General features: G+C 42.2%; 1 protein-coding gene across 5 annotated transcripts; it reads right to left on the reverse strand.

Annotated features, from left to right (window-relative positions):
• gripap1 (GRIP1 associated protein 1) lies at positions 1-27,531 on the reverse strand. Of its 5 annotated transcripts, none has more exons than XM_035644359.2 (30): positions 27,178-27,531; positions 25,800-25,866; positions 25,178-25,239; positions 24,985-25,011; positions 24,634-24,741; positions 24,260-24,422; positions 23,642-23,796; positions 23,321-23,360; positions 21,393-21,559; positions 20,395-20,442; positions 20,175-20,206; positions 19,907-19,954; positions 19,691-19,790; positions 19,393-19,470; positions 18,621-18,713; positions 17,892-17,933; positions 16,910-17,044; positions 16,289-16,384; positions 16,015-16,125; positions 15,629-15,730; positions 15,248-15,361; positions 14,611-14,688; positions 12,639-12,734; positions 11,798-11,854; positions 11,478-11,577; positions 9,323-9,453; positions 8,163-8,279; positions 7,688-7,781; positions 3,556-3,728; positions 1-2,965 (listed from the first exon to the last, which is right to left on the reverse strand). In XM_035644359.2, exons 1-30 carry the CDS (start codon positions 27,223-27,225, stop codon positions 2,885-2,887), a joined length of 2,763 nt encoding a protein of 920 aa, XP_035500252.1. In that variant the 5' UTR covers positions 27,226-27,531; the 3' UTR covers positions 1-2,884. The 5 variants fall into 5 exon arrangements, with proteins under 5 accessions (XP_035500252.1, XP_035500254.1, XP_035500253.1 ...); XM_035644361.2 differs by having other exon boundaries at positions 21,393-21,463; positions 27,178-27,524; XM_035644360.2 differs by lacking the exon at positions 17,892-17,933 and having other exon boundaries at positions 27,178-27,527.
• Between the last annotated feature and the right edge of the window lie 388 nt (positions 27,532-27,919).

Here is a 27,919-nt window from a genome sequence, read left to right on the forward strand (position 1 = left end):
GACTGAATTATTATTTAATCTCATTATCTTCATATACAAATAATTAGCTGATGTAATTAAGGTGAAAAAAACAGACACGTTAACTTCTCAGACGATATTTTATGGTTTTTCCTTGTTGTTAGAATAATTAGCGTTGTCATCGTCACAAGTCTCATAAATAGCTCAGCTGATTCTTCATACAGTTAGAATGTGACAGCGTGTACAGTATATACAGATTTAAACAGTTACAAACAAAACAACTGGCCGAGTCACTGCCCAGAACAAAGACCATTCACACCAAGTCAAAGCTGTGAAGACTCGGACCCAGAGAGAACGAAAACGATTCAGTGTTTTCAGTGCAGCTCAACCAGTTTCTGATACTACATCAAATATTAAAATCAAACATATTCACTGTCCAATTTAAAAAAATAATATTTCCAGTTCATTTCCATGAATCAAACCTATAATAATGTGTGTGAAGTTTGGTCTCAACATAAAGTGATTGCTTCTTCCGAACGAGTGGAGCTGCACTGTGAACGAGTCGTTTTCAGAACGAGTCTCCATCTGACTGAAGATGAGCTCTCCTGCAGAGACGCACAGGTCATAATGCTACGACACATCACAACGCCCAGGACATAGTCTGACGTAGTCAAATGCCATGCAGCAAACATAAAAACAAAACAAAAAAGAAAAACAGAAGAAAAGCAGACGGAAAGTGTTTGTCACTTTCAAAGTTCAGTTTGGTGTTGTTTTTTTTAACAAAATCACAGAAAGCTGACGTAGATTTAAAGATAGAGTCAAAATGACAAGTTATTTCAAGCAGAAAGTAGACCTAGCCGACGGGGGACTAACTTTCACTTTTTTTTTTAACTGCACCATTTGGTGTCCCCGGTTGAGGATGGAAATAGTCACAAAAAGTTACCAGTGCAAGATAGATTACAGGTCATGTAATTCAAGGCATAAGACACGACCCTGGAGATAAAAGGCTGAGCATTAAAAAAAAAAAAATAATACAATAAACCAAAAACCAAAGAAAAGCAGAGACACAGAGATCATTACGTTTTCATGAAGCCATTTTGCATCACGGACACAAGCCACAAAGAAAAACTGAACAATACCGCTCACCATCTTCTTTATTTTTATAGCAGCATCTTTGAAGCTGAATGATCCTCTTTTGGTTCTGTTCCCACATTCAAAGTATGACATGATTTTATCTCACTTTTTAAGATCCAACTTTTATAAATTTCTTCCAATTTTGATATTTAAAAAAAAAAGTTTCATCTAATTTAATCGGTTAATTCATAAAACCGTCTTTGAATAAAAATCCCTCATCATACAAGAGATAGGAAACAATTCATGAGCCATTTTGCATCCCAGAGTGTGTGAAGAGTAAAAAAAAAAGAGCCTGACACAAACATAAAAAAACAGTTAACATAAGAGGTCAGTGTGGTTGTGCTCCATGACATAGCCATGGCCTATTAACACACACACCATCTCTCATGGACGTCCCTCTGTTGATGTTTTTCATGGATGGAGCTCCCTAATTATGGAAGTCCATAGACAAATATACATAGACTGTTAATATTTCCTCAGCCCTACATACACGGCAATATACGCATCTATGGAGAAGACTAATCTCTGAATCCTGCCGACAGGCTCTGATTGGCTCGGATGTTCCTCCACGTGGGGAATCACACATGCACCGCTTGAATCTGAGACGTGGGCGGATATTCAGACGTCCAACACCAGACTGATTTTTTTTTTTTTTAGCTTATTGATGTGTCGACTCAGCTGCTGATGACCACAGCTGAAGCTTCACACTGAGGACGATCCAGGATCTGTCTCGGAAACAAGTGTGTGTAAATGTCAAACGGTTCATTAACGACAGAATGGCCTTCAGTGTTTGAAGTCAGAGAATAATATTTTATCGACACCTCGAGATACAGCAACCTTGAGCGACGGCCGTGTGTGTGTGTGTGTGTGTGTGTGTGTGTGTAACGCTGGGTGCTTTGCTGTAGCCCAGGGCATAGTCACATGTAAACCAACAGACAAACAGCTGAACCATATAGAGTCCATGAAAAAAGCTCCTGTTACTCTCAGCCTCATCTCATGTTCTTCAGCAGCAGCTGCCCTTTGCTCTGTTGAGCGTCACCTGACCCGAACATGAAACATCAGTCGCGTTGATAAAACTAATCAGTCTCCATCACATCTAAGCAAAAAACGCATCTGCTGTTGAAGCTAAGGAGGAGATACATTAGAAAGCTCAGAAAAACAACAAAGAGCGACGCCCTTTGCATGTCAAACTGCTGTTTCTGAGATGAAGGACAAAACTTAAGCTACAGTTCCAGTTTCAGACACTCCAAAACATAGCCAGACCCCAGTGTTGTTGACAGGAAGCCCCAGTATATAGCCAGATTACGAGAGAGTTACTGCACATAGAAACCAATAAAGTAATTCAATCAGTTGAGACACCAGGCTGGTGTATTTTCCAGGACATAGGCAGGACCCAACAGACATCAGACAGAAACCAAGATTTACAGTCAGGGACAATGTGGTTTCCAAGTTATAGCCAGGACTTGACAGAGTGGTGCAGTCTAATTACAGTACATTCAACAGCAACATAAAAGAGCAGAGCCCAAAGTTTCATGTTTCCATTCCCTCAGTTTCTTTAGTTTCTTACTGTTTCCTCATGTCTTTGGAATACAATACAATGCATTTAGTCATAACCCAGCAGGCAGACTGAAGTGTTGACATCCGAATAGATCCAGACAGTAGTCCAAGCCCACAGCAGGTCTTAGGCTCCCAAAAGGGAAAGAAAGAAATGCCGGTTCCAGGTTTAAGTCTGAGCCAAGAGTAGGAGTAGTGAGAGGGAAGGAAACGGACGGGTTGGACTCAGGTGATACTCTCATCCCGACCCAGCTGCACCGCCTCCAGGACCGTTATCTTTACTGAGACGGACTAATTCCTGGGACAAAACCTCCAGGTCCTGCAGAGACACACAGGGGTTTTTTAATCACAGAGTTTGTTCTGGACTTTTGGAAACATCAACATTTCCAATCTGTTTTTTAGAATGTATATTTGTTTATAGTCCATACCACTACAGTTCAACAGTTGTTTTATCAGTCAAATCACTCGATGTTCACGGTTTACGGAATATTTTTAGTCTAAAACATGTCAGAAAAACAGAAAATTTTTAATTTTAATGATTTCATTCCCAGAATCTAAAAACGCCCCTAATATTTGGTTAGTTACATAAAATAATCAGTGAAAAAAACCTTAATATTTAAATATTAAACTCATATAATCGTGTTAGAGATCAGAGCATACTGGAAATCTTTGTTTTTTTTGATAAATCACAAAAATATTGGGAAAACTCATCACATTTTCTTGGTTGAATGTATTCGTTTGGTTTGAACAATGAGCCACAATCCTCCGTTTAAACACCTGAGATGTGATTATTTGGCCAGAACCAGGACGAACATGTCTAAGTTTTAATATTCAGACCTTGTATAACTTCATATAACATGATGGATGATTACAATAATGACCGTGGTGTCGGTTGTGAGCGTGCGTTACCTTCTGCATGTGCATGTTCTTCGTCAGCTGCTCCTCCAACATGTTCTGCAGCTTCTTGTTCATCTCCCTCAGATTCTCGTCTCCTGGCTTCACCAGGTCCCTGAGGACGGAGCCCAGACCACCTCTGTCTCCCTGAAAGCCTCCGTGACCTGCGAAGGCACCGCCCGACACGTCTGAGGGGGACGAGGAAACAAAGAGTTAGTGACAAACCGCAGCTCCGCCAGAATCAATCGAAGGCCTTCTCAGCCCTGTGACAGTAAAGCTGCAGCTGATTCTCTTTAACACCCTTTATGGTTGTTTTTAAAGCCGCTCGGAGACTTTTTAAAGACTCTTCACACCGTTAACGCTGCACAACAAACACACAAAACATTTACAAAGTGCTGCGCGGACGCGACAAAAAAGCAACACGGTGCGGTGGGAGGGAAGAAGGAGAAAAACACCAATCGGCCTCTTTATCGTCCTCGTGGGCTCATGTCGTTTACAGCCACACGTCAGTTCAACTGACAAACAGCCTTTAACCGAGTGAGACGTCCGATTACAACTGTTCAGCTCCGAGTGCGGGTCACACCGGATTTAAAAATGGGTCTCCACACGTGCAGCTTCTACAGTGAAATAAGTAAAACAACTAGAATGTCTCTCAGTAAAGCTCATAACCCTCCACCTTGAATTCAATCAAGCCTTATGTAGCTCAGCCAAGAAATCAATGCAGATCATGAAGAAGAATGAGGGGTTGATCGAGGACAAAGCAACTGAAACCACTTGATCTCAGCTACATTAGTGGAAATGTCATGTTTGTGTTTGTACAGCGACTGAAAAAGACCTAACCCCGTATGAAGCCACATTTAAATCCACTAGATATAAAAAAAATTGGGGGGGGGGGTTAACATTAAATCTCACACACTCAGACACCAGCCACCTAAAATGTTTTCATCAAGACCCATGAATTATTTCCTGGCAAATCTGTGAAAATATATATCTTTTTTTTTAAACGCCCTGTCTCTTGATGCTAAAGAAAGTGATTAAAAAACTTTCCTGGATCTGCCCCTTTGTCCAGATCCACACCAACAATTAATGTTTTCTTTCTTGGCCCATGTCCCATCCTTCCACCAAGTTTCATGGAAATCTGATCTGTAGTTTTTGCGTAATCCTGCTGATATGCAAACAAATGGAGAAGGAAAATATAACCTCCTTCTAATAAAGTGATCAAATAATTAATCAATAATGAAACACTCATCCGTCGTTGCCCTGAGATAAAGAGTCTGAGACACAAATGTGCACTGGTTTGTGTTGAATGATCCACGTTCGAGCAGCAGAGTTAATGTTCTGCTCTTAATGATTTCGACGTGAGAAAATATTTGTTATTAACCAGTGAGACTTCACCAAGATGATGAATCGGATGTTCGCTGTCCGCTGACAGTAAACGGTGTCTGCTGGTGAACAGTGATGCTGAACGTGAAGTCTGCTGAAACAGCAGAGAGGATTTAATTTATCTGCTTCATATCTAGAGGGAGGATTGTTCAGGCTTTTGCACCAGAGAGCGAGGAAGACAAGATTTTTTAACAAAGAGGAGGAGTAAGAGAAAACAATGACGAATACAACTGATGAGGTGCTGAGGTGCCCTGAAGCAAGGCACCAACACTCCAACTGCTCCACAGACAGTGTTGCCTGGCAACCCCACAGCAGGTTGCAATGACTGTCACACACGAGTCCGAACTACATGTCAGTGAACACTTGATGTACTGTGTGTAAGAGTGTGTATATCTGAGCCTCGCACGCACGCACGCACCCACGCACGCACGCACGCACGCACGCACACACAGAGTCAAGTCTGCAGCGGCTCTCAGTTTTACTGCCCATTAGATTTACCATTATTACAGTGTTAATGGGAGAGCGAGAGAGAGCGAGAGAGAGTTAAACCAGTCAAACATGAAATTGAAAACAGCAGGAGAAAAAAAAACAGGACAGAGAGGATGAGGGAGGAGGAGAGGAGAGAGAAGGGATGGAGGAGAGAGGAGAAGAGAGAGGAGGTGAGAAAGGAGAGAGGAGAGGAGAGGAGGGAAAGAGGAGATGAGGCGGGATGGAGGAGAGGGATGGTGAGGAGGGATGGAGGAGGAGGAAGAGAGAAGGTGAGAAGGGATGGGGGAGAGAGGAGGAATGGAGGAGAGACGAGGGTTGGAGGAGAGAAGAGAGAGGAGGTGAGGCGGGATGGAGGAGAGGGGAGGTGAGGAGGGATGGAGGAGGAGGGAGAGAGGAGGTGAGAAGGGATGGGGGAGGGAGGAAAGGAGGCGAGGAGGAATGGAGGAGAGATGAGGGTTGGAGGAGAGAAGAGAGAGGAGGTGAGGAGGGATGGAGGAGGAGGGAGAGAGGAGGTGAGGCGGGATGGAGGAGAGGGGAGGTGAGGAGGGATGGAGGAGGAGGGAGAGAGGAGGTGAGGCGGGATGGAGGAGGAGCGAGAGAGGAGGTGAGAAGGGATGGAGAACTGTTTGTTTGTTCAATCGACGACAGGAAGTCATTGGTTTGTCACAGTGAATAAATCCTCAAAACGCTAATTGCTAACAGCTAACTATCGTTGTCCCACAACCGCTTTATCCATTAAGGGTCGCCGGGAGGCTGGAGCCGATCCCAGCTGACATTGGGCGAGAGGCGGGGGTTCACCCTGGACAGGTCGCCAGCCTATCACAGGGCCAACACACAGAGACAAACTACCTTTCACCCTCACATTCACACCGACGGTTAATTTAGAGTTACCAACTAACATAACCCCAATCTTCATGACTTGGGTCTGTGGGAGGAAACTCCAGACAGAAAGGACCTGTTTGGTTTGAAACCGGGATGCAAACCCATATATATATTGGTGTTCACGTATCATGATAGTATGGATGCAGGAGACGAGCGCCTCGTCCCAGCTGTGGTTTAAATGAAGGTGTGAACCAGAGAAAACAGCAGCAGTTTTTTTAATTTATGAAGTTTACATACATTATGTCGTTTTTTAATGAGGGTGTCTGCCGGGAGGTTATTTACAGAGGAGGAGGAGAAAGTTTAACTGAAGAATAAATACTGATGGTTATTAAAAACAGTAAAGCAGCTAAATATAGCAGCAGTGTGCATGAGAGAGAGAGAAAGAAAGACGCAGAGTTCAAACAGATTAAAGAGAGAGAGAATAAATCTGATTTAAGAACCATTATAACAAAGAAGACATTTCCCACCCTGACGTCCACATTCCACTGTTTCAGTAAAATAACCAACAGTGATAGATTGATCAGTATTGATGTTAAAGTGCTGGTCACGCGGTTTGTTCCTCCCTGTACAGATTAGCCTGTATAGGTAACTGGAGCGGTGGATTAAAGTGGCTGTAAGGAAGTGTCACTGTCAGATGAACGAAGCGCTGAGTCAGCTGACTCACTTTATTTTACCTCAGAACACCGGGGTCCACCGACTCCGCTCACTTCTGAACAAAAACCCTCATATTAATTGTCTTGTCTAAAAAAAAAAAATCCCAAACTATCTTCCTCAGTCTGACGAACAAAGATCATCAGATCAATTTCAACCTGAAAGTGACCGAAGCTTTTTTTTTTTTTTAACTAGAACCACATAACGCGCACTGGCTGCATCCAAAATTCCTTAGCAACGTGCTATTTAGCACACTGACACAGTATGTGAAATTTTTGCCAGAATTCAGGTACCAGCGCTGGCACTATATTTAAACAGTACAAGGACATCTTATCTATGGCAAGCCGAAACAATCTGAGAGCAGCTGAAGTCGCTCTTGAGGTGTCATAGTCGCGGGGAGAGGACGAAAATACTCAAAGCTAAATACACTACAGAGACCGGAGACAGGCAGACTGTCATGGGATGCCAAACACTCTGAACCTGTTGATCTGTGAAGCGAAACCGGAAGTCTCCTCAATATTGAGCTCTTATAATAAATACTTCTGCTTAAGACATCCACGGTTTCCATCTTCCTGATTAAGAATCGACTCCATCAATTATTCCATTTTACAGTTGAACCTTAAAAAAGTGTCAGACGTTATACATGAAGTTTGTTTTCTATATTTTGAAGATAAACACAACACAGGGACACGTCTTTGTCCATACTACTGTGAGTTTGTGTGTGTGTGTGTGTGTGTGTTACCAATGCGGCTGTCCATCACATATGTCTCTATGATGGCGCTCTTCCTGCAGATGTCCTCAGCCATCGAAGAACAGCTCACCTCCAGATGTTTCACCTGAAAATGGAGATTTAAAAAAACAACGTTGTTTTCCAATGACAGAACAATTGATGAGCTCTCGATCAAAATATACAGATCAATTCATTTTTGGATTAACCATCTGTCAATTAAGTCTCTTACATGTAAGAAAAGGTGAAATGCTGATCAGAAGTTTAAAAAGTGAAAGAGCTATTTATTCTTCAAAAGCTGAAAGAACTTCTTCAGTATGAAGAGCTAGTGATCATGGATCCTCTTACCGCCCTGAACTCAGAGTGAAACACTGCAGAGGACAAACTGAACGTCTGCTTGACATTTTGGGCTTTTTAAAAAAAATCGTTTATAAAGGAGTGCAGCCACTCAGGGATGGGTGTCGGTCATGGTAACAGAGGGTTCCCTCACCTTCTCCTCCAGCATCCATTTCTCCTGCTGAACCTCAGCGAGACGCTGGAACAACTCCCCAACCTCGTCGTCGGATAAGTCTGCGGGACGCTGAGACTGGGGACTTCCTCCTCCGGACTGAGAGAGACACAAACAAGAGAGACAATGTCACTGAATATCAACAGACAGACAGACACAGGTTGTTAAACATTGTGTTGTCGTGACACAAGAATTATGACCTCGATACAACAGAAAAGATATGCATTTATGTTTTACATTAAAATTAAAAAAAATCCTTATCAAAATTCTATATATTTGGTTGTATTTGCATTTTGAAAGGGGCTTTAAACGCAGCTCTTTCTCACTCGCACTCATCACTCCCTTCTTGTGTCATGTGATGCTGCCTGTTGCTAATGACGACCGAACCACCAGAGTAAACTGACCAGACGGTGGACTGTGCTTAGTTTCAAGTTTTGACAGTTACATAAACCATCCTGTCAGCTCTATTTACAGTGTCTCTATCAATAGGAAAACACACGTATGCACGCACGCACGCACGCACGCGTCACAGTGATGACACAGTAAAGGATTTAAAATAGCAGCGGAGAAACTTCAAAGACTCTTAAGTGAGAAAATAAATGAATAAAAAAATGTACATTTATTATCTGATACAGTGACAGAGTCAAGCCTATCATCTCCATGTGAGCCAGGGCCGTGTTAACAGCTTGGAGGAGGTAAAGGACGACAGCAGGGATGAGACCCTGTTGACAGCAGTCAAGACTCGGGTTGTAACATTAACAGGAGGCCACACTGTTGCTCTGCGCTGTGTTCAATGACAATTTCAAAACTAGAATCACCTCCTCGTGGCTGCCGATACAAGCGCTCAACTAATCGTGCCTCGTCTGCTTAGACCTGCTGAGTCTGGCTCCAAATGACGTAACTAGTACAAGATGGCGGCAGCCGTGTCTTGAGAAATGTGGGCTTCATTGTTGTACAACTGGAGGAAGTGGGGGTAGATTTCAAATCATTTCTGCACCAAGATAAGCGAAAATAAAGCCCATTTTCAAAAATCATGAGTCATCCTTTAACACAATGCAAAAGACAAGTAAAACATGAAGAGTCTTTCCAGTTCTTTCAGCACTCTGAACTAAGCTCCGGTCTGACTGCGTGTCTCCACCCACCTTGTTCTGATTGGTCGGCTGAGGCTCCTTCATCATGTCTCTATAGGAGAAGGAGGAGACAGAGGATGAGTCTCCGGTCTGCTGAGTCCGACTGGGACTGTTGATCTCCGACAGGACCAGCTCCTCCAGACCTGAGAGACGGAGGATGAAGAGCGTGGTCAATGTTATGGGAAATCATGAAAATACAAACTGTACACACAACTGCTGCTGATGTCATTAATGCCATCTCTGTTGGCTGCTCAATGCTGTGATGTCTCATCCACAGGTTCTGAAGATACAGTATTTTACTGTCTCTAATGTCTTTTTGACATGAGATAATTACTGGTAGAAGTACTCTATCTATAACTAATGATCTATACAATCTCTGGTCTGTCCCATACAACATTAAGTCAGTGAAGTGTCCCTTTAAAACAGTCGGTCCTTTAAGCCAGGTCTGTTAATAACTGTTAACAGTTCTGAACTATACTTTTCAAATGGGTCCTTTAAAATGGGACAGGTCTCAATTGATTGTCTTAAGGGGATGTTTCATTGCCTTAAAGGGATGGTCCTGTCTCTGTCACCCCTTATACTGGATTTACCACATCGTGGTTAATGTTCAGTCCTCTGTACTGAGGCAATTTTGATGGGATTGTCCACAACCTTAGAGGGACGGTCACACAGATATTTTTTGAGGGATGATACGCGATATCAAAAGGAATGTTGCTGTTCTAGATGGTTTGGGACAGTCTATGAGTGGAATGTGTGGCTGTCCCTTTAAGGGTGCGGGCTGTCCCTTTAAGGTTGTGGACTGTCCCTTTTGGGCAGAGAGCTGTCTGTTTATGCTGACAGAGCATCCCATTAAGGCAGCAAATTGTCGACTTAAGATAATGGACTCTCCCTTTAAGCAAGTGGACTGTGGCCATCCCAGTGAGGCGGAGGACCGTCTGTCCCTGTATGTCAATGAATCGTCCCTTAAGGCAGTGAGCCATCCCTTTAAGGCAGGTGCTGGGAGCGGGCAGAGAGATAAGTAGGCTACTTTAAAATGTCTGATTCTCAGGTTTGTGCAGAAAGAGCCTTTCAAACATTAATCACTGCTCATAGATTATACATGATGCTGAGGACTGCCCTGCGCGGAGTGTGTGTGTGTGTTCATAGAAATGAGTAAAACAGCATGTGAAAGACTGTTGAAGATAAGACAAAATAAAGAAAAATAAATTTAACGGAGAAACAGAAAGTGAGTGACTCCAGGTGTGTGTGTGTGTGTGTGTGTGTGTGTGTGTGTGTGTGTGTGTGTGTGTGTGTGTGTGTGTGTGTGTGTGTGTGTGTGTGTGTGTGTGTGTGTGTTGCCAGCAGACGCCAGTGTGTCCACCTCAGCTCTGGGAATCAGAGCACTGCATTAAATATTGAACAGAAGGTTCCGGGCTGAGCCAGAAGCTCCTGACGCAGGGTAAGCAGGCCGCTGATTATCGGATTATCGTTGTGTCAGATTTAAACACTGCCGTTTATTTTCAGAGTCACTTCAGGTTCTGCTTCATTGACAGTGGACACAGATCAATAAGTTGCTGGAAAACACTGTTGTGTCTGTGACAAGACCTAAACATTTGTCATTTGATGTTTTAGAGTCCGGACATCAGGTTTGTTTCAGGTGTGATCAGGTGTATCAGGTGTTTCAGGTGTGATCAGGTTTGTTTCAGGTGTGATCAGGTGTATCAGGTGTGATCAGGTTTGTTTCAGGTGTGATCAGGTGTGATCAGGTGTATCAGGTTTGTTTCAGGTGTGATCAGGTGTGATCAGGTTTGTTTCAGGTTTATCAGGTTTGTTTCAGGTGTGATCAGGCTGGTTTCAGGTGTGATCAGGTGTTTCAGGTTTATCAAGTTTGTTTCAGGTGTGATCAGGTTTGTTTCAGGTGTGATCAAGTTTGTTTCAGATGTGATCAGGTGTTTCAGGTTTATCAGGTTTGTTTCAGGTGTGATCAGGTTGGTTTCAGCTGTGATCAGGTTGGTTTCAGCTGTGATCAGGTTGGTTTCAGGTGTGATCAGGTTGGTTTCAGCTGTGATCAGGTTGGTTTCAGCTGTGATCAGGTTGGTTTCAGCTGTGTTCAGGTGTTTCAGGTGTAATCAGGTTTGTTTCAGGTGTAATCAGGTTTGTTTCAGGTGTGATCAACTGTTTTTTGTACCTGTTCTGGTCTTGCTGTTGGTTAATATCTCCTGGAGTCTCTCCTGCAGTTTGTCTGCTCGCTTCCTCTCCAGCTGCAGCTGCCGCTTCAAGTCCTTCAGCTGCGCACACACACAGACACACACACATACACACAGAAAGAGTCAGGGATTTACATTCTAATTATCATTTTCCATGCATGGCTGCTCTTAAATTACTCTTCACATTATATTCTTTTTTCTCGTCTGTTCAAATCCTCCTGTCTGTTTGTCCATCAGTCCACGCTCAGTCCCTCCATCTGTTTGTCTTTGGTAAGATCAGTCTGATATGTGTTTAACTCACCGCAGCACTTCCCTTCTTCTCTAAGATCCTCTGACCGTCCACAGTGTCCTTGATCTCCTGCAGAGACGAAAACATTAACACTTCACCACGTCTGTAAAATCTATCTATCTGGAATCATTCTATCTGGAACAGATTTCCATGAAACTTGGTGGATATGGACCAAAAATTTTGGTGTTGATCTGGACAAAGTAGCAGATCCAGGAATATTTTTTAGCACTCACTTTAACATTGTGAGATGGGACGTTTTTGCTTTTTTTTAATAGCACATAGCACTTTCTAACAACTGTTAATACAATAAAATATTATTCCAGTTTAAGTCTGAGTTCCATCCGTCCACACAGGATGAAAAAGAATTGTTTTAAATGGGGCTGGAAGAAATAGACAATTCATGACAGAATGAAATTAATGACTTAAGTGTGAGACGCAGTGTGGAAATTAATGGAAACCAATTTAAGCCTGAAGTTAAAAAAAAGGACTTGATGTTTCACAACAAGAACAAACTGGAGGATGTGGTGCATTTGTTGAGGACTATTATCAGCTGCAGATTAATTCACATTTGGTTCTGTAGTGAGCATGTGTGGGGGACGAAGTCTCCATCCACTGTTGCTATGGTTACGCCTGGCGTCCACACTACTCTGAAGTTTTCCAGCCATTAAAACTAAGACTTGTGGAAACGCCACTGGTCCAGTTTTAGTTTAAAAACTCCAGGGTTGTGTTTTAGTCTTACTTTAGTTTATGGTGATGATGGTGACGATGTCACTGATGGAGGTCTACTGCTCAGTCAGAGACGTCAGGACTTTGATACAGTTTGATGAAGAGAAGAAAAAACATCAGCTGTTACCTGTTTGAGTTTTCCAATGGTGTCACCGTGTTCCTCCCTCTGTTTCTCCACCTCCACCAGCTGCTGCTTCAGTCCCTCCATCTCCAACTGCTTCTCCTGCAGGACAGAGACACAGAGACAGAAGGACAGAGACACAGAGAACGTAAAGACGACATGGTGAAACCATGTGTTCATCAGTCTGCAAACTTTTCCTCTATCAATTGCTCTGCTCTCCTGGTGAAGGAAAGTCAACTAAATATTTAAACACGCTCCATCTCAGGCTCCAGTGATAGCCCCTCATCCTTAATCCATCTGACCCGGGGATTAATTTACAAAAAAAACTGCATTTAATTCTCTAATCCTCTGCTGCTAATTAATACGACTAAAAATCTACATTTACACACTCTCAGGCTGCAGCCTCCCTCCTGACCGAGAGGAACACATGTAATCTGAGGCAACGCACACACACAATACAGAGTCAGACAGGTGAGCGGTGGAGCCTAAACCAGAAAAATTCTGTTTTGATAATGAAACTTTTCAGCATCAGTCACGTTTTGTTAAACGTGTTTCTAAATCTAAGGGCTTTTTAATAATAACATAATAGAATTATATCATTATAAATAACTTCAAAGTATGAAGGTTTAATAGAAAACAAGGAGGGTGATATGGCCTAGAAGTATTTATCATAATTTTTATCTTTATATGACATTGTTTTTATATGACAAAATATAACAATAACCCCTAGAGATATAACTGGTTGAATGAATGTGACCTGGATAAGCAGCAGTTGGATGGATATATTAACCAATTAAAAATTATAAATTTATTGAACTAGACTGGTTCATTGTGAACTAATAAGCCTCCTCCTGCAGCTCAGTCCACGACAGTGATGCCACCTTTAGTTTAGAGAAGTGGAACGTCTGCAGCCGCACACAGAAACATTTAGAGACAGCATCACTGCCCACACCAGGAAGAAGACGAGACATTTAGGCGTTTATGAACCAAATGTAAAAACGAAGGTTTTTAAAACCTTCTAAGGCTTTTTGCAGAGCCTCAAGACTTTTTATGACCCGCAGATACACATTTATCTGAGATGTTGTGTTTGATTCGTAAGCGTTCAGTCACAGGAAAACGACATGACTAGTGAAATTCAAACCCATGACAGGCAGTGTGCTTGTGCTAGTGCTTGATCTGCTCGCTAATTAGACTTCTTCCGTCATTAATTAACTTTTCCTATTAAGTTTCCACGGTCTGCCATCAGTACAAGGCTGTTATCAAGCAGATAACACACACAGGAAGAGAAAGAGAGCAATCAGTGATGTCGGTCTCATGGGAAACGGTTTCTCCCTGAAGGATTCCACAGGACCACAAGGGGACGAGTCAGCCTGGTAATCTGATTGGCTGAAAGGACTCGCTACATCCACGCTGACATGTCCCAAGATGCAGAGCAGGTTTGCTTTATAGGCTGTTTTTTACTTTTATATTAAAATAACTTTTATTGGTATTTTTAATGCGTCTCAAAAAACAAAACTTTTTTTACGTTGTCGGTTAACGATTCAAAATGAACAGCCGTACATCAGAGATTGATGTGATTTTCAGTCAGTTGTTGATCAGTCCAACACATGTTCTCAAGTTTAACGAAGCCAGCATAAGAGAAAGAATGTGACGAGAGGAGTAGAGTGATGTCTGTGAAGAATCTCAGCAATGGGAACAACGACCCGACGGTGACGTGAACGCGCGGACAGATTATCCACAGCAGACGGTCAGCGTTAACACGAACCTCCTCCACTCTGATCCGTTCTTAACACCTTAACCTCCCCGTTACCATGGAGAAAACTACACTTTCATTAGACACACATTCAATTAGAGCTGGATCCAATCAACACACACATACCTACATAGACTGCATGTATAAACACTCACACTCATATATTTACAAAGATGATTTCTGAAACATCATACCGTGCGGGTGTGTGCGCGTGTGTGTGTATACCTCCAGCTGAAGTGTGTGTTCTTTCTGCAACCGCTTGATCTCTTCCTGATGTTCCAGTGAGTTCTTCTCTATGTTCTCCTGCTCTCACACACAAACACACACAAACAGGTCAGTGACCAAGAGCTGAACATACACTGTCACATAAACAATTATTTCAACAAGCTAGGAGAACGCATACCTCCGCCAAGGCCCAACAGTCTCCTCATATTCAATCAAGCTGCACCAAATCACACACACTCATAGACATGAGTCCCATAAATATGCCTGATTTTTTTTTTTTTTATCAACACCCATGAATTATTACCTCTGCCACGAAGGTTATGTTTTCACAGCAGGATTACACAAAAACAAAGAAGGATTGCCTTACATTTTCACTAATTTCCCAAGGAATTATTCATAGATCTTGAAGAAAACATTTTAGGCATATCCAGGGGACTGATATCTGAGTGAGTGAGATTTGGTGCAGATCCAAATGAACTCAACTTTTCAAACTAAAACAGGGCCAACAGCGTTTCAACAAATCTCCGTTTTAGGTGCTCGAAGAAACTCCACAGTAGTATGGACAGCAAGTGTAACCATAGCAACAGTGATGGGATTTAAAACTAAAATGTATCAGTGTGGACAGTCCCACGCTGACCTCAGCCTCCTTGAGTCGTCTCTCGAACCATCCTTTGGTACCCTCCATGGACTGAACCTGAGCCTGTAACTCCTCCACCTTTGGCTGAAGACTCTCCAGCTCTTTAGCACGAGCCTGAAAACACACAAAAATACAGTTGTATAATAATCATATGGTAGACACAGTATATGATGAGATATGAGGACTGATTTTGTTATTGTGTCTCCAAATATTCGGATTACTTCAGAACAGTGTTTTTTCCTCCTCCTGCCTCCCTTATTTCCTCCTTCTCTTCCTTCTCTTCTTCCTCCTCTCCTCCCCCACTACATCAGCTTTAGCCACCACTCCCTGGTTCTCTTACTTCACACCCAACCCCATCTTCTCTTCTTGGTCCCACTTTACCTTCTCATCCCTTAGCTGCTGTCTGATCTCCTCCTCAGAGCGATTCTTATCTTCGTGGAGTCCTCTGAGCTCCTTCTCATACCGAGCCCTCACCCCGAGAACCTGAGGGGAGGGGAAGGGACACAAAAAAAACAGTTAAATCATTCACAAAAAGTGATGCTTATTTTATTTACACATATTCTGTGTAGATTAACAAAGCAAGCTGAAAAGATTAACGAAGCAAAGGAACAAACTCAGAGGAATCAGGTCAAATTAAGAAACGTAATTTAAACAGAAGAAACACAGGAAGACAATATAGCGAGAAAAAAACACAATAAAGAAGAGAAAGTAGTCATGAAGGCCTGCAGTCAGAGTAAATAGCCGTAGCGGCTTCGATGGTGTCCCACCTCCTTCTCATGCTGCAGTTTGAGGTCTGACAGCGCCTCCTTGTGGTCGGACTTCTCCTGGGTCAGCTGCACGGCCATGTCATCCAACATGGCCTTCCTCTTCTCTGCCGTCTGTTCTCACACACACACACGATTATTGTGATAATTACTGTGTTTGATCTTAAAGGCTTAATATGTTTGTGTATCATAGTGTGCTTTTGTTTGTAATGTAGATGCTGTAAACAGGGATGTTTATTTGGTTTGTGTGTGCATGTGTGTGTGTGTGTGTGTGTACCTTCTTAGCCTCATCCAGCTCTCTCAGGAGTCTGTCCTTCTCTTGTCCTTCTTCTGTTAACTGCTCTAACAACTTCCTGTTTGCAAAACTTGACTCCTGAAAGAGGAAAAGAGAAACAGACACACGACTGAGTGTTGAAGACACCTCAGATCCCTCACGTCAAACATTTTGTAATTTTGTATTAAAATAATAATGTCCTTGTTTATTTTATTATTCGTGCCGTTATTCACACGCTGTCTAAAAAATGTTTCAACATTTAGACTAATTGTTACCTTCGCCAAGGGGGTTTCGTTATAGCCCCGTTTGTTGGATTGTTCACTGAGTTGTTGGTTGTTGTTTTTTTTTTTAACAGGATTACACAAAAACTACTGAACGGATTTTCATGAAACTTGGTGGAAGGATGGGACATGGGTAATGAAAGAACCCATCCAAATTTGTCATGGATCTGAAATGGGGCGGATCCATTAATTCCAGATCCAATCTGTGAAAGTGATGGAACGTCGGCGTTTGAGCGTTGAAGAACTAGTTTCAGAACTAGTTTCAGTTTCAGAACTACAGGTAAGAAAACATGTATCCGACCTCCACTGTGTGTGTGTGTCTGTGTGTGTGTGTGTGTGTTACCTGCAGCTGGGAGTCCAGGTCGTCTCTCTGAGCTAACAGACTCTCCTGTTCAGCTTGCCTCTGCTGCAGCTCGCTTGTCAGCGCCTCCTGCTGCTCACGCAGCAGATTCATCTCTTGTGTTTTCACCGTCTGGATCTACACACGATTCCATTACTTTATTCATACATCTTCAGTTTTAATTACTGAGGGCTGAGACAGTCAATATGGAACCACAGAGAAATACAAACATGAAAATTACATTCTAAAGAGAAGACATGAGCAGATGTAACACAGCAGAGATCAGGTGACAGTAGAAGACATCAGACACAGCCACAATGGAACGGACGAGTAAAAAGCTGTAAAGTGAGGGAAGATAATGATAGATAACAGTGAGCGAATGAAGAGGCCAGTAGATGACGGATAGTGATCATGATTGGAATCTACTGTACAGTAGATGACAGTAGATTCCTATATGTGCAGTCAACACTTAAGCCCAATATGGACTGATTCCTAAAATCAGGATTGACTGAAGTCGTTGGGAGTCATAAACGACAAGAGGAGTTATCAAATCCCTAAGACAAAGAAATATAATTGATTCTTGATATTTTCTATATAAAACCAAATATATAGAACTTGAATATAATAAAAAAAGGATTAAGGAAAGCTGTTGGGTTCTGGATGAGAGTTCTCGTTGAGGTTATTGCTGAGGAATTAGAAAATCAGCAACTCAGTAATGGGTAGTGACTATAGATGCGGTTTGAGTTCCAGAAATGATTAAACGTTCTGTTAAGAGTCTTTAAATCCAGAACCTGGTTAGGTTGGTTTTATCTGTGTTACATTTTTAAAGCTTGAAAACATTTTGAATGTTTACTGTGGGACTGCAGAACAGAGTTAGTGGTTCTATGAAAAGTTAAGTTCTAGGGAGCTAAATTGGCTTCAGACTATTGATTTAAAGGTAAGGTTCTACATAAGGGTTCTAGACAAAGCCTCGAGATGTAATTACCTGTTCAAGAGCGCAGAGGTTAGTCCTCAGAGCATTGTTCTCCTGTGAGACGGATTATAGTTCCATATTGAGTACAGTACTGAATTAAAGGTCTGCATCATTCTGTCAATGTAAAATGGGTTCTACATAGTGTTTCTCTAAGATGGCATCTGCTCCATCATTGAGTACTCTACATAACACCAATTCTCACCAGTCCTCAGAGCTACGTTCTAATGCACAGTTTAAATCTGTATTTAAATTTTCTAAACTTTGTCCGAGACTCTGTACTGTTCACCCATATGTCCTTTTCAAGTGCTTGAAGGTCCTAGGGGCTGTTCTTGAACAAAACATAGGTCCGATGTCAGGGTTGCGGTTGAGGACAGGTCAATTCTAGGTGTTCTAAATAAGAGGTTCTGTCTCAGGATTCTATGAGAATTTCTACCACAGATGATTATTAGTTTGAACATCAAGGTAAGTCCTCAAAGGATTGTTCTAAGGTTCACGTCCAAATGTTCTTGAACATTTATATTCTTTACGTATTACTGCTTCTAGAACCATGAGGTGAGTCCACAAAGACAGTGTAGTGTTAGGGTTCTCTAGGTTTATTACCTGTTCTAAAGCTAGGTTAGTCCCCTAGGATAACAATAGTGTTAGTCTTCTATTTAACGTTCTCCAGGTTTATCACTCAGTTCTACTGAACACGGTTTGGGTGTAACGCTGCATATGACGATCTCTAGTTTTTTTTTTTACCTGTTCTAGAGCTGCTAGGTTTGTCCTCAGAGCATCGTTCTCTTGCAGGATGTTGTCCACCTGCTCCTGACTGATTGCACTCTGACTGGCTACCTGCAGCACCAGCGAACAACAGGCAGTGAGCAGCAGAGAGAACAGAACAGAGAGAACGGCAAAGACAAAAGTACCGAAAGGAGAACATTTAAAAACAATACATAAGCAAGGGGGGGAAAAGCACAGGAAGAAAAGAAGGATATAAATACACAGACACAAAAAAACAACCAAATAAACATTAAAAAAAGAGACGACAAAAGGAGTGATGAAGAACAGAGGAGGATAAGAGAAGGAAAAAGCAAGTCAGATAAACAACCACCAAGCTTTTCCACTGCCAAAGTGATATTGGAAAACATATTTGTATTTTTTCTGTCATATAAAGAGCTCGGTAAGAAAAATCAATCTGTATCATCGAGCTGCTTCTGCCTCGCTCTACACAAACATCTCTTTCTTCCACAAAGCGTTTCAGCTCTTGGTGAATATGAATCGATTGTTCAAGATTAATTCACTTTGTCAGAGAAAGGTCTTCATTGAAAAGTGACAGAACAGGGCTGAAGTTCCTTCAGTGGGCAGTTTAAGTCACATTCATCCATCAACCCTTCCCTTGTTTTACACATCTCCTTGCTCCCATGTTTGCCGCTCAGTCAGTCTTGAATCAGTGAGACAGAACTGTAGCTCAATCCATGTTTTTTTTGGTGTGACTGGTGTGTGTGTGTGTGTGTGTGTGTGTGTTAGTTACCTGGTCCTTCAAACTGTGCACAGCCAGTTCATGCTCCCTCTCTTTGCTCTGTAGCTGTTCTCTCAGCTCTGCGGACATCTAAACATGAACACAGATTACTCAGTCTGTTGTTAGCAACAGGAGCAGTAACAGTAGCTGTAGTTAACAAATCTTTAAACCCCACAATATCTCATTTTCTGCGGCTACGTGTCTCTCAATCACAACAATAACTAGAATAAACTTTATTGCGACACCCTCAGTACAGGTCAAAGGTCATTTAAAGTCACACTAAGGAACCAAAGCTGCGTGTTGGTCTGACCTGATTGGCTACCATTAGGTCTGAATGCAGCTTCTGGATGCGGATGTTCGTGGTCTTCAGTTCCTCTTCTTTCCTCTGGTTGATCTCATCAATCTTTGTTCTGCAGAGAAAAAACAAAACATAACTGATCAACTGTAGAAGCAGTATTCTGACCACTCTTACCAAATGTCGTTGTACAGTATTAGTAGAAGTAGTAGTAGTAGTAGTATTTCTGACCTGCTGTCGTTGTACAGAGCCTCCTTTTCTCCCTGCAGACGCTGAAAACTGCACAAAGATATGAACAAACCATCCACTAATGTTTGTATTCACACCCTAAATTAAGTTTAGACTGAAACAGGTAAACTGTGAATTAACACTGAGACACTACTGTTTACTGTTCACGTCAACTTTAACAAGTTCTCCCTCTGGTGGTGATGAACTGCAACTGATTGATCAGTGAACGCCAGTGTAACGTTCAATTGAGATCAAACTGAAGGGGTCTCACCTCTCCTGCTTCTTCTTCAACCTGTCAGACAGCTGGAGGAGAGACAGACAGAGACAAAGATACAGGCAGAGAAACAGGATTCAAATCAGAATTTAAATCTGCTTAAATAAATAACATGCCTTCACTTGGCAGCTAATGGCAACACAAACATCAATGAAACTATTCCAGTGGTTCAATAAATAAATTAATTAATCAATCGGTGATCTATTGAGACAATTACCTTTGTGATCTCTTCCTGCAGTTTAGTGATTTCAGCCTGTTTGGACGCCTGCAGACAGACAAGACGGTCAGACCGTTAGTGAAACCTCAGAGGAAAGTGAGGGACAGGCTCAGTGTTCAGTTTGTTAGGTTCAACTGTACAGTCCAATACCACTGTTGATGCTAACATGATGTTTATAAAGTCCAGAGACTTATTTTAAATATAAATATGTCTCGGCAGGGGTGACCTTTGACTCGGGAAAAGAAGCCCACGAAAGAATTCTGCTCGATGAGAATCTAAGGGTTAATATATGACCTTGAGAGATGTCTCGCTATTAAAGAGCCGCTGACATTTCACCGCAGCTCATCTGCTGCTGTTCATGTTCCTGTCATGAATTAATTAGATTGCTCTCACACACACACACACACACACACACACACACACACACACACACACACACACACACACACACACACACACACACACACACACACACACACACACACACACACACACACACACACACACACACACACACACACACACACACACACACACACGACCATTCCATCTGCCACCACTTTTACTTTATGCTCTGTTTCATGGCGACTGAAGCAGCTTCAGCTTCTTCACATACTGATCAGTCCAATGCTGTTTGTCCAAGTACACGTCAAACAAATGTTTCTATAATTTTAGGTAGTTCTTATCACACTGATGTATGTTCAACTGCTCATATTTCTGTCATCATTGTGTACCTGTTCACAGTCCGAGGTGTTTAATCGTTTTAGGAAGTGTCAGAAACCCCCCACAGTCACTTTTCATAACTTCAGTCACTGAACTTTTCATTTCACAGCTATTTAACTTTGAACAATTATACTGTACAGGAAGTAAACACCTCCCTGCCTCAGTTATGATGCTGTAAACCAGTTAAAATATATGCAGCATGCAGCTATGTTCTCCTGCTCAGTGTGTGAGTGATGTGCGTGTTGAAAGGTTGTGTATCAGGTGTGTGTTCATACCTCGAGGTTGTGGATCTGTTCCTTCAGCAGCCTCTTCTCCTCCTGCTCGGTGTTCAGTGCCATCTCCAGCTCTGGTCCAAAGCAGTGAGTTATTGGACAGAGAGCAGCCGACCAGCCTAGCGCTGCCTGCTTAGCTACAATCTTCTCTACGCTCTTCTCTGACAGGCCTAAAGGGGGCGCCGCACACAGCAGGGGGCAGTCTGTTAGGCCAGACACACACTACACAAGCTCCTCTCTCTACATGGTGTCTGACAGGTTCTCTCTGAGGGGGTTTCGTCTGCTGACGGGACGAGATCAGGGATTCTCTGGCCGCGGTGGTGTTGTACAGGTTTATTAGGGTGCATTCACTGACAGAAAGTTTATCTGAGCTCTGCTATAATTTCAGTGGGGTTGTATGAGTTACTTATGCATAGTTAATATGTTATCTTATTCAGATGGTGATCAGCGATGTCATTTAACAGAGTTTGGAGGAGAAGTGGAAGAAGCGAAAGTCTGAGTCCCACTGTTGCAGAGGAGACCACCGAAAAACGTCTCCTTCGCCACATTTTTAAACGTTACCTAAAAAAACCTTTCGTACTTCCACTTTCCTACAAACTCCGTAAAATGACATGGCTAATCACCATCTCCATAATGTTACATATTAACTATGCATAAGCAACTCATACAAGTTTGTTTAGAAAGTGTTTTGGTGACCGCACTGAATGTGGATCAGGACAAGGGGGCAGATCTAGGAATTTTTTCATCACTTTCTCTAACATTGCGAGATGACGTTTTTTGACATTTACAATAATTCGGGTTCCTGTTTAAATTGGCTCACACATGATCAGTGTATGTGAGTTTAAAACACCTTTAAAATGGAAATGTCTTATTGTGGACATAGAATTAGACAGACCGGATCTGTGAAGTTAGAACTGTTGGAAACATCTTTACTCCACCATCCAATTCAACAACAAAAATAAAAATGATAAATAATAATCTTTTGTTTTTGCAGCTTTGCCAGAAAACATCTGACTCATGGACGAGGGTGAACATCCTCGTTACCCGTCGTTGGCTGATGTTCATTGGCCCAGCAGCTTCTGTTGGGTTCAGCTTGTAGTGTGTGTCTGCCCTGAGCCAGCTAGCTGCACTACGCTTGAATCAACACAGGCTGTAGGTTCACCATAAATTCTCATACAAAAACAAAATACTGGCAAACAGGAGGAAAAAAAAAAATGAATTAAAAACATTGAGGAGAAGTACAATCAACTGCAGTGTGAGGCCAACAGGTGAAAGATGAAGAAAGTACACAGAAGCCATGAGTTGAGAATTTATGCTAACAAGCTCCATAAAGGGCCACACTGGTGTGTTCACATGCTTTGTAATTATTCTTAGTAGTAGTATTATTATGAACTTATTTTCAAAAAACATGATTCACTTTTCAAACATCACAAATAGCACCAGACTGATTCTCCTGTTTATAATATAATTCTCTCAAATGCAAACAACAACTATGAAAACTGGTTATATAATTTAATATTAATGTGGATTAGTGATTTAGAATAATTTGAAAAACTCAATAAATAAGCAACAATATTCAGTGTAGCCTTTTAAAATACATCTGAACAATTTGATTAGTGAAGGCTGGAAGAATATAAGTCAAGCAGCAAAGCTCATTGTGAGTAAACACAAGTTTACATTTCATGTGAAATCCAGATGTTTCACTGACCTGAGGCTTTTTCCATGGTTACAGGTTAAATCAATCCAAATATTTTCAGGAAGACAAATTCTAAACTAATGCAAATGTTAATCCTTCCAACTTTTAAATGAGATATAAAGTAAAATAAATTATTTAATTTCCATCAGACCAGAGAATAACTGAACGTCACATGAATTAGCAGTTTTTCTTTGAAAGGGAAATTCTGTCTTATACGTGAAATAAAGAAACTCACCATGCAGCTGTTTCTCTGTCGGATCCGGCTGAGCCTCCGTCTGCAAACAAACGACGAAAGAAGAAAGTTATAATACATACACACACAGATTCTGCTATGCGCGATCCTGGGTGTTACACTCACTTTTTCCCCACAATGAATATTTGTCTTGATAATATCTTAACAACCATATGTGTTGTGGAAATTTTGAAATCTGGTAACACCGTCGATGTTTAGGGAAATATTTAAAACTGATCTCTTTCGCAAAAGTGAACATGAGTAAAACATAAAATATACTTTGACATAATAAATAAAATTCTCTCAGCTGCAGCTGTCAATCACCGGCTCTAGTCTCTCATTGGTTCCCTCTGCCACTGGCTCCTTCCCTCTCCCTGTGACATCAGAGACTCCGTTGGCGCTGGCTGACCCATCGGTCTCCGTGGTAGCGCTCTGGTTTCCCTGGGCGACCACCTGTTTGTCATAGCGCTCCTGGAGGGCTGGAGGGGAATCACATCTCAGTATGACATCATGATGAAACATGACAGAAGTTATTTTTTAAAAAGGCGGAGCTTCCCTCTAAATGCAGGATTTTATTTACCTCAGCTAAGGAGGTTATGTTTTCAACCATGTCCATCTGTTTGTTTGCCAATAGGATTACATAACAACTACGGAACGGATTTCCATGAATCTTGGTGTAAGAATGGGGCAGAAAGTATACATTTAATTTTGTCATGGATCTGGAGAAAGGGACAGATGCAGGAAGCTTTTATCACTGTCTTTAACATTGAAAGACAGGCGGGTTTTTTTGGTCAATGTCTAATCCTTCCACCAGGATTCGTGGAAAACTGTTTGGTAGTTTTTGCATAATCCTGCTGACAAACAAACAAACAAACAAACAAACAAATGGACAGGGGTGAAAACATAACCTCCTTGGCCGAGGAAATAATAACAAACACACACCTTTCATTTTCTTCTGGAGGGTGGAGTTTTCGGCCTGGAGACGGAGCACTTCGCCATCAACAGGAGAGGAGGTGGGGTTGGGCTGGTGAGTGGATGCAGAGGCTCCTCCTCCCTCCTTCAGGCCTTGGTTCTCCTTTTCCAGCTGTTCGATCTGCATACACAGCTGGAGGAAACAAAGATATGGTAAATGGATGGGGTGTACCCACCGACAGAAAAAAAAAGCATTTTTCCCTCTTCTAGAAAAAGGGAGAAACATATCGACCCTCCAATCTTCTTATGATATGTATGTTGTCTCACCTGTGATGCCTCTTCTCACATAATAAATCTATACATCTATATCTATATGCTGTATGACACCCAGTCGGTCAGGTTACCTTGGAGAGTTCAGTCATCAGTGTGCTGTTCTGGAGTCTGAAATCTTCCTCCTGACTGTGAAGTTTTCCTTGAAGCATCTCATTCTCACTCAGCAAAGCTTCCACCTCCTGCAGTGAAACAGCATCAGGTTTTAACCAGAAAACTGTGATATGCTCGTTCTACTTGATTTTATTCATTAACTATAATAGAATTAGACATTTTCTGTTCTATATATTTTTGGGGTGCAAACCATAGACTGTAAACAAAGATGGACGACATGACAGCTCCCCAAAAGATGAAAAACCAGTGATTGTGTATGAATGTGTGCAGAAACCTGAGGTAACCATTGTAACCAGACGAGGAAGACTCACCTGAGCTTTCTTGCTTTTATTCAGAGCCTTAAAAAAACACATGAAAATAAAAAGTGATCAATATGAACATGTGACCTACTGGCTGAAAACTGCTGGTATAAAATTTAATAAAATAGAGTCAAAAATCATATTCAGGGAAAACAAATCTACCTCTGTACCACAGAATTATTCATAAGGATTTAATGCTTTTTACCTTTTGTGCTTTGACAAAATCTCTTTCCAGAACAACATTCTTCTGACGGACGGCATTCAGTTCTGAAACACACATCATCAGCAACATGAGAAAAACCAGGACAATGTTCATTTGAAAATATTTATACAAGGAAACAATCCTGAAAGAGCTTCAAAAATATAAAGTTTGAATCATAAATAAATAAACACAGGCAGGTCTGAACTTCAGACTGTAAACCGTCTGAAAGCTTTACTGTGCAATGTGAACTCTGCCTCTAATCCCTCCCAATAAAATACATTTTTCATATTGAGACGAAACTCTGATAAACCAGTTTAAAACCTTATATCTACACATGCAGGTTGATTCAACTTACGATTTCACATCTTTCTCCAACAGGAACAGAATTCATCATCACTTAACGGATTCTAGTGTAAAATGTTGTACAGCCTCCAACGTGCTGCATTTATGATTATTAAATCTGCGATTTTACTTAAGATAAATTAGAGGAACTGATTTTGCCTTGAATGTATGATATCCTGTTAAGACAGACCCTCGACTATATTGATATATACATCCATACTTAATGAACAGCAAATATGATCAACATTTTAATGTTTTATGTCACATTTTTTTCATGTCTTACCTGCTGAGTTCTTCCTGAGATCATCAGACAGCTGATAGTTCTGAGTCCGCAGCTCCAACAGCTGAGCCTTGGCACACAAACAAACACACACACACAAACACACACACACACACACACACACACACACACACACACATTATTACTTTACATCATTATCATTTGCACCTCCTGTTCAATCTCCCTGCTTTCATTGAGCCTTTGATTCGATTTAAGATCAAGAGTGAAGAGACTCTGCTCAAGTCGCTGGCTCCTTTTAGAATATAAACTGAAAACTTACTTTACAGATGTTTGTCCTAGTACTTGTCTTATATATATATATTACGATTAATAAAGTTTTTTTTTTAAACTGGTGTAAGTGCATGCTGGGTTTCTTTTTTTAACTCCTTATGAATTCACCTTCATATCTTTACATAAGCTCATAACCTCATTTTCCATCCAGATGGCAGAAAAGTGGGGAGGAGATTTCTTTTAAATTTCCATCTGCAGCCTTAACCTGAGAGTAAGAAGCCACAGTAGCTCTTGGCCTCAGGTGTTAACAGAACCATCAGCTGCGGACACCTGTGTGTGAGTGTGCGTGTGTGAGTGTGCGTGTGTGTGTGTGTGTGTGCGTGTGTGTGTGTGCGTGTGTATATATAACATCAGCCATATTGAAAGAACCTCTCAGTGAAACAGCAGCACAACCTGCAGCCTCCATATTGACCACAGAGCTGAAGCAGCATTTTCAAAACAAGCCGAGCATCGTGACCCCCTGCGGGCTCAAGGCTGTGGGACCGAATGTTGACAACCCGAGGCCAGCATCGGTCTGCGGGCCAACAGGTGTCTGCGGCTCCTCCTTTACTTCGCCTCACTGTTAGCGACAGACGACGCCGAGCCTCGCACATGAACACACACCCCGTGACTCTCATCGGTGTCCCGTGGCTGCCAACATATCAGCTAGCACACACCCCATCCACACACACAGAGCGCTAGCGACCGGAAGATTGTGACTGGTGTCTCTGCTGGAGGAGGCGAGGCTAAACTAATCTAAGCTAACTCCTAACTAGCTAGCTGTTGACACTGCGCTAACACACCGTCTGTCACTGAAATTCAGTTTGTCATCACTGTGATTACAGTCGCAGTCCACACGAGCAAAACACCTGTCTAATATTATTACATTAAAACCGTCAGTGCCCCCCCTCTTCTTCTTCCCCTCCTCCTCCTCCTCCTCCTCCACCCCCACGCACCGCTAACGCACCGTTAACTACTCCCAACCTCCGACGGCTAACGGTTAGCAACAGTGAGAGCTAACGCCCCCGACAGGTGTTCCTCGCAGCACTGACATCCACCTGAGCGCGAGCCCACCGACCCGAAATCACAGTTGCCGTGTTTTTCCTCTCACCTGCATCCGATGGAACTCCTCCTCTGACAGAGCCTGCGACATGGCCATGGTTCGCCCGGGCTGCTAGCTGGCAGGCTAAGCTAGCGGAGGAGGAGACGTAGCGGCTAACTCAGAGAGGAGTGCTGCGCAGAGGCGGACACGGAGAGACAGAGCTCTCACTCTGACACTATTTCCGAGTAACGCAAACGAAGTACAGCGTTGTCAGGCGGATGGGGCCGAGACAGATCGTCAGGGTCCGCTGCACTTCAGCTTAATGGGAGGAACGTGTGACGAAGTACGGAAACCACAATCTAAAAATACTTCATTGCAATTAAAAGTACTGCATTGAAAATGCGTAGTCAGGAAAAGTCACATAATGATCATTCATTCATTCATCCATTCAATATCACCATTCGAGGTACTTCACACACTACTGGTTACTGTGATAGTAAATATTTATAAGATCTTAACATGTTTTTGATTCTAGCACAATTCTATTTAAAGCCCCATTGTGTAATTGTTGTACTTTTCTGAAAGCGTCTGGTGGTAAAGTTGCAAACCACAACCAACTAAGCAAACGTCAGGGGACACTTATGTTGGCGCACCGTTAATTCCATTTCCGGTTTCCAACAGCGAAATGGAAATTCATCGCGAATGCGACGCATTGCGGACCGCATTCTAATGCTGTGTTCCATTAAACCACAGAATTCGGACCCCAAAAATTCGGTTTGGTTTTTTTTTCCCGACCTTCCGAGTCTCAGTG

This window comes from Scophthalmus maximus, chromosome 3 (genome assembly GCF_022379125.1).
Source record: "Scophthalmus maximus strain ysfricsl-2021 chromosome 3, ASM2237912v1, whole genome shotgun sequence".
NCBI lineage: Eukaryota > Metazoa > Chordata > Actinopteri > Pleuronectiformes > Scophthalmidae > Scophthalmus > Scophthalmus maximus.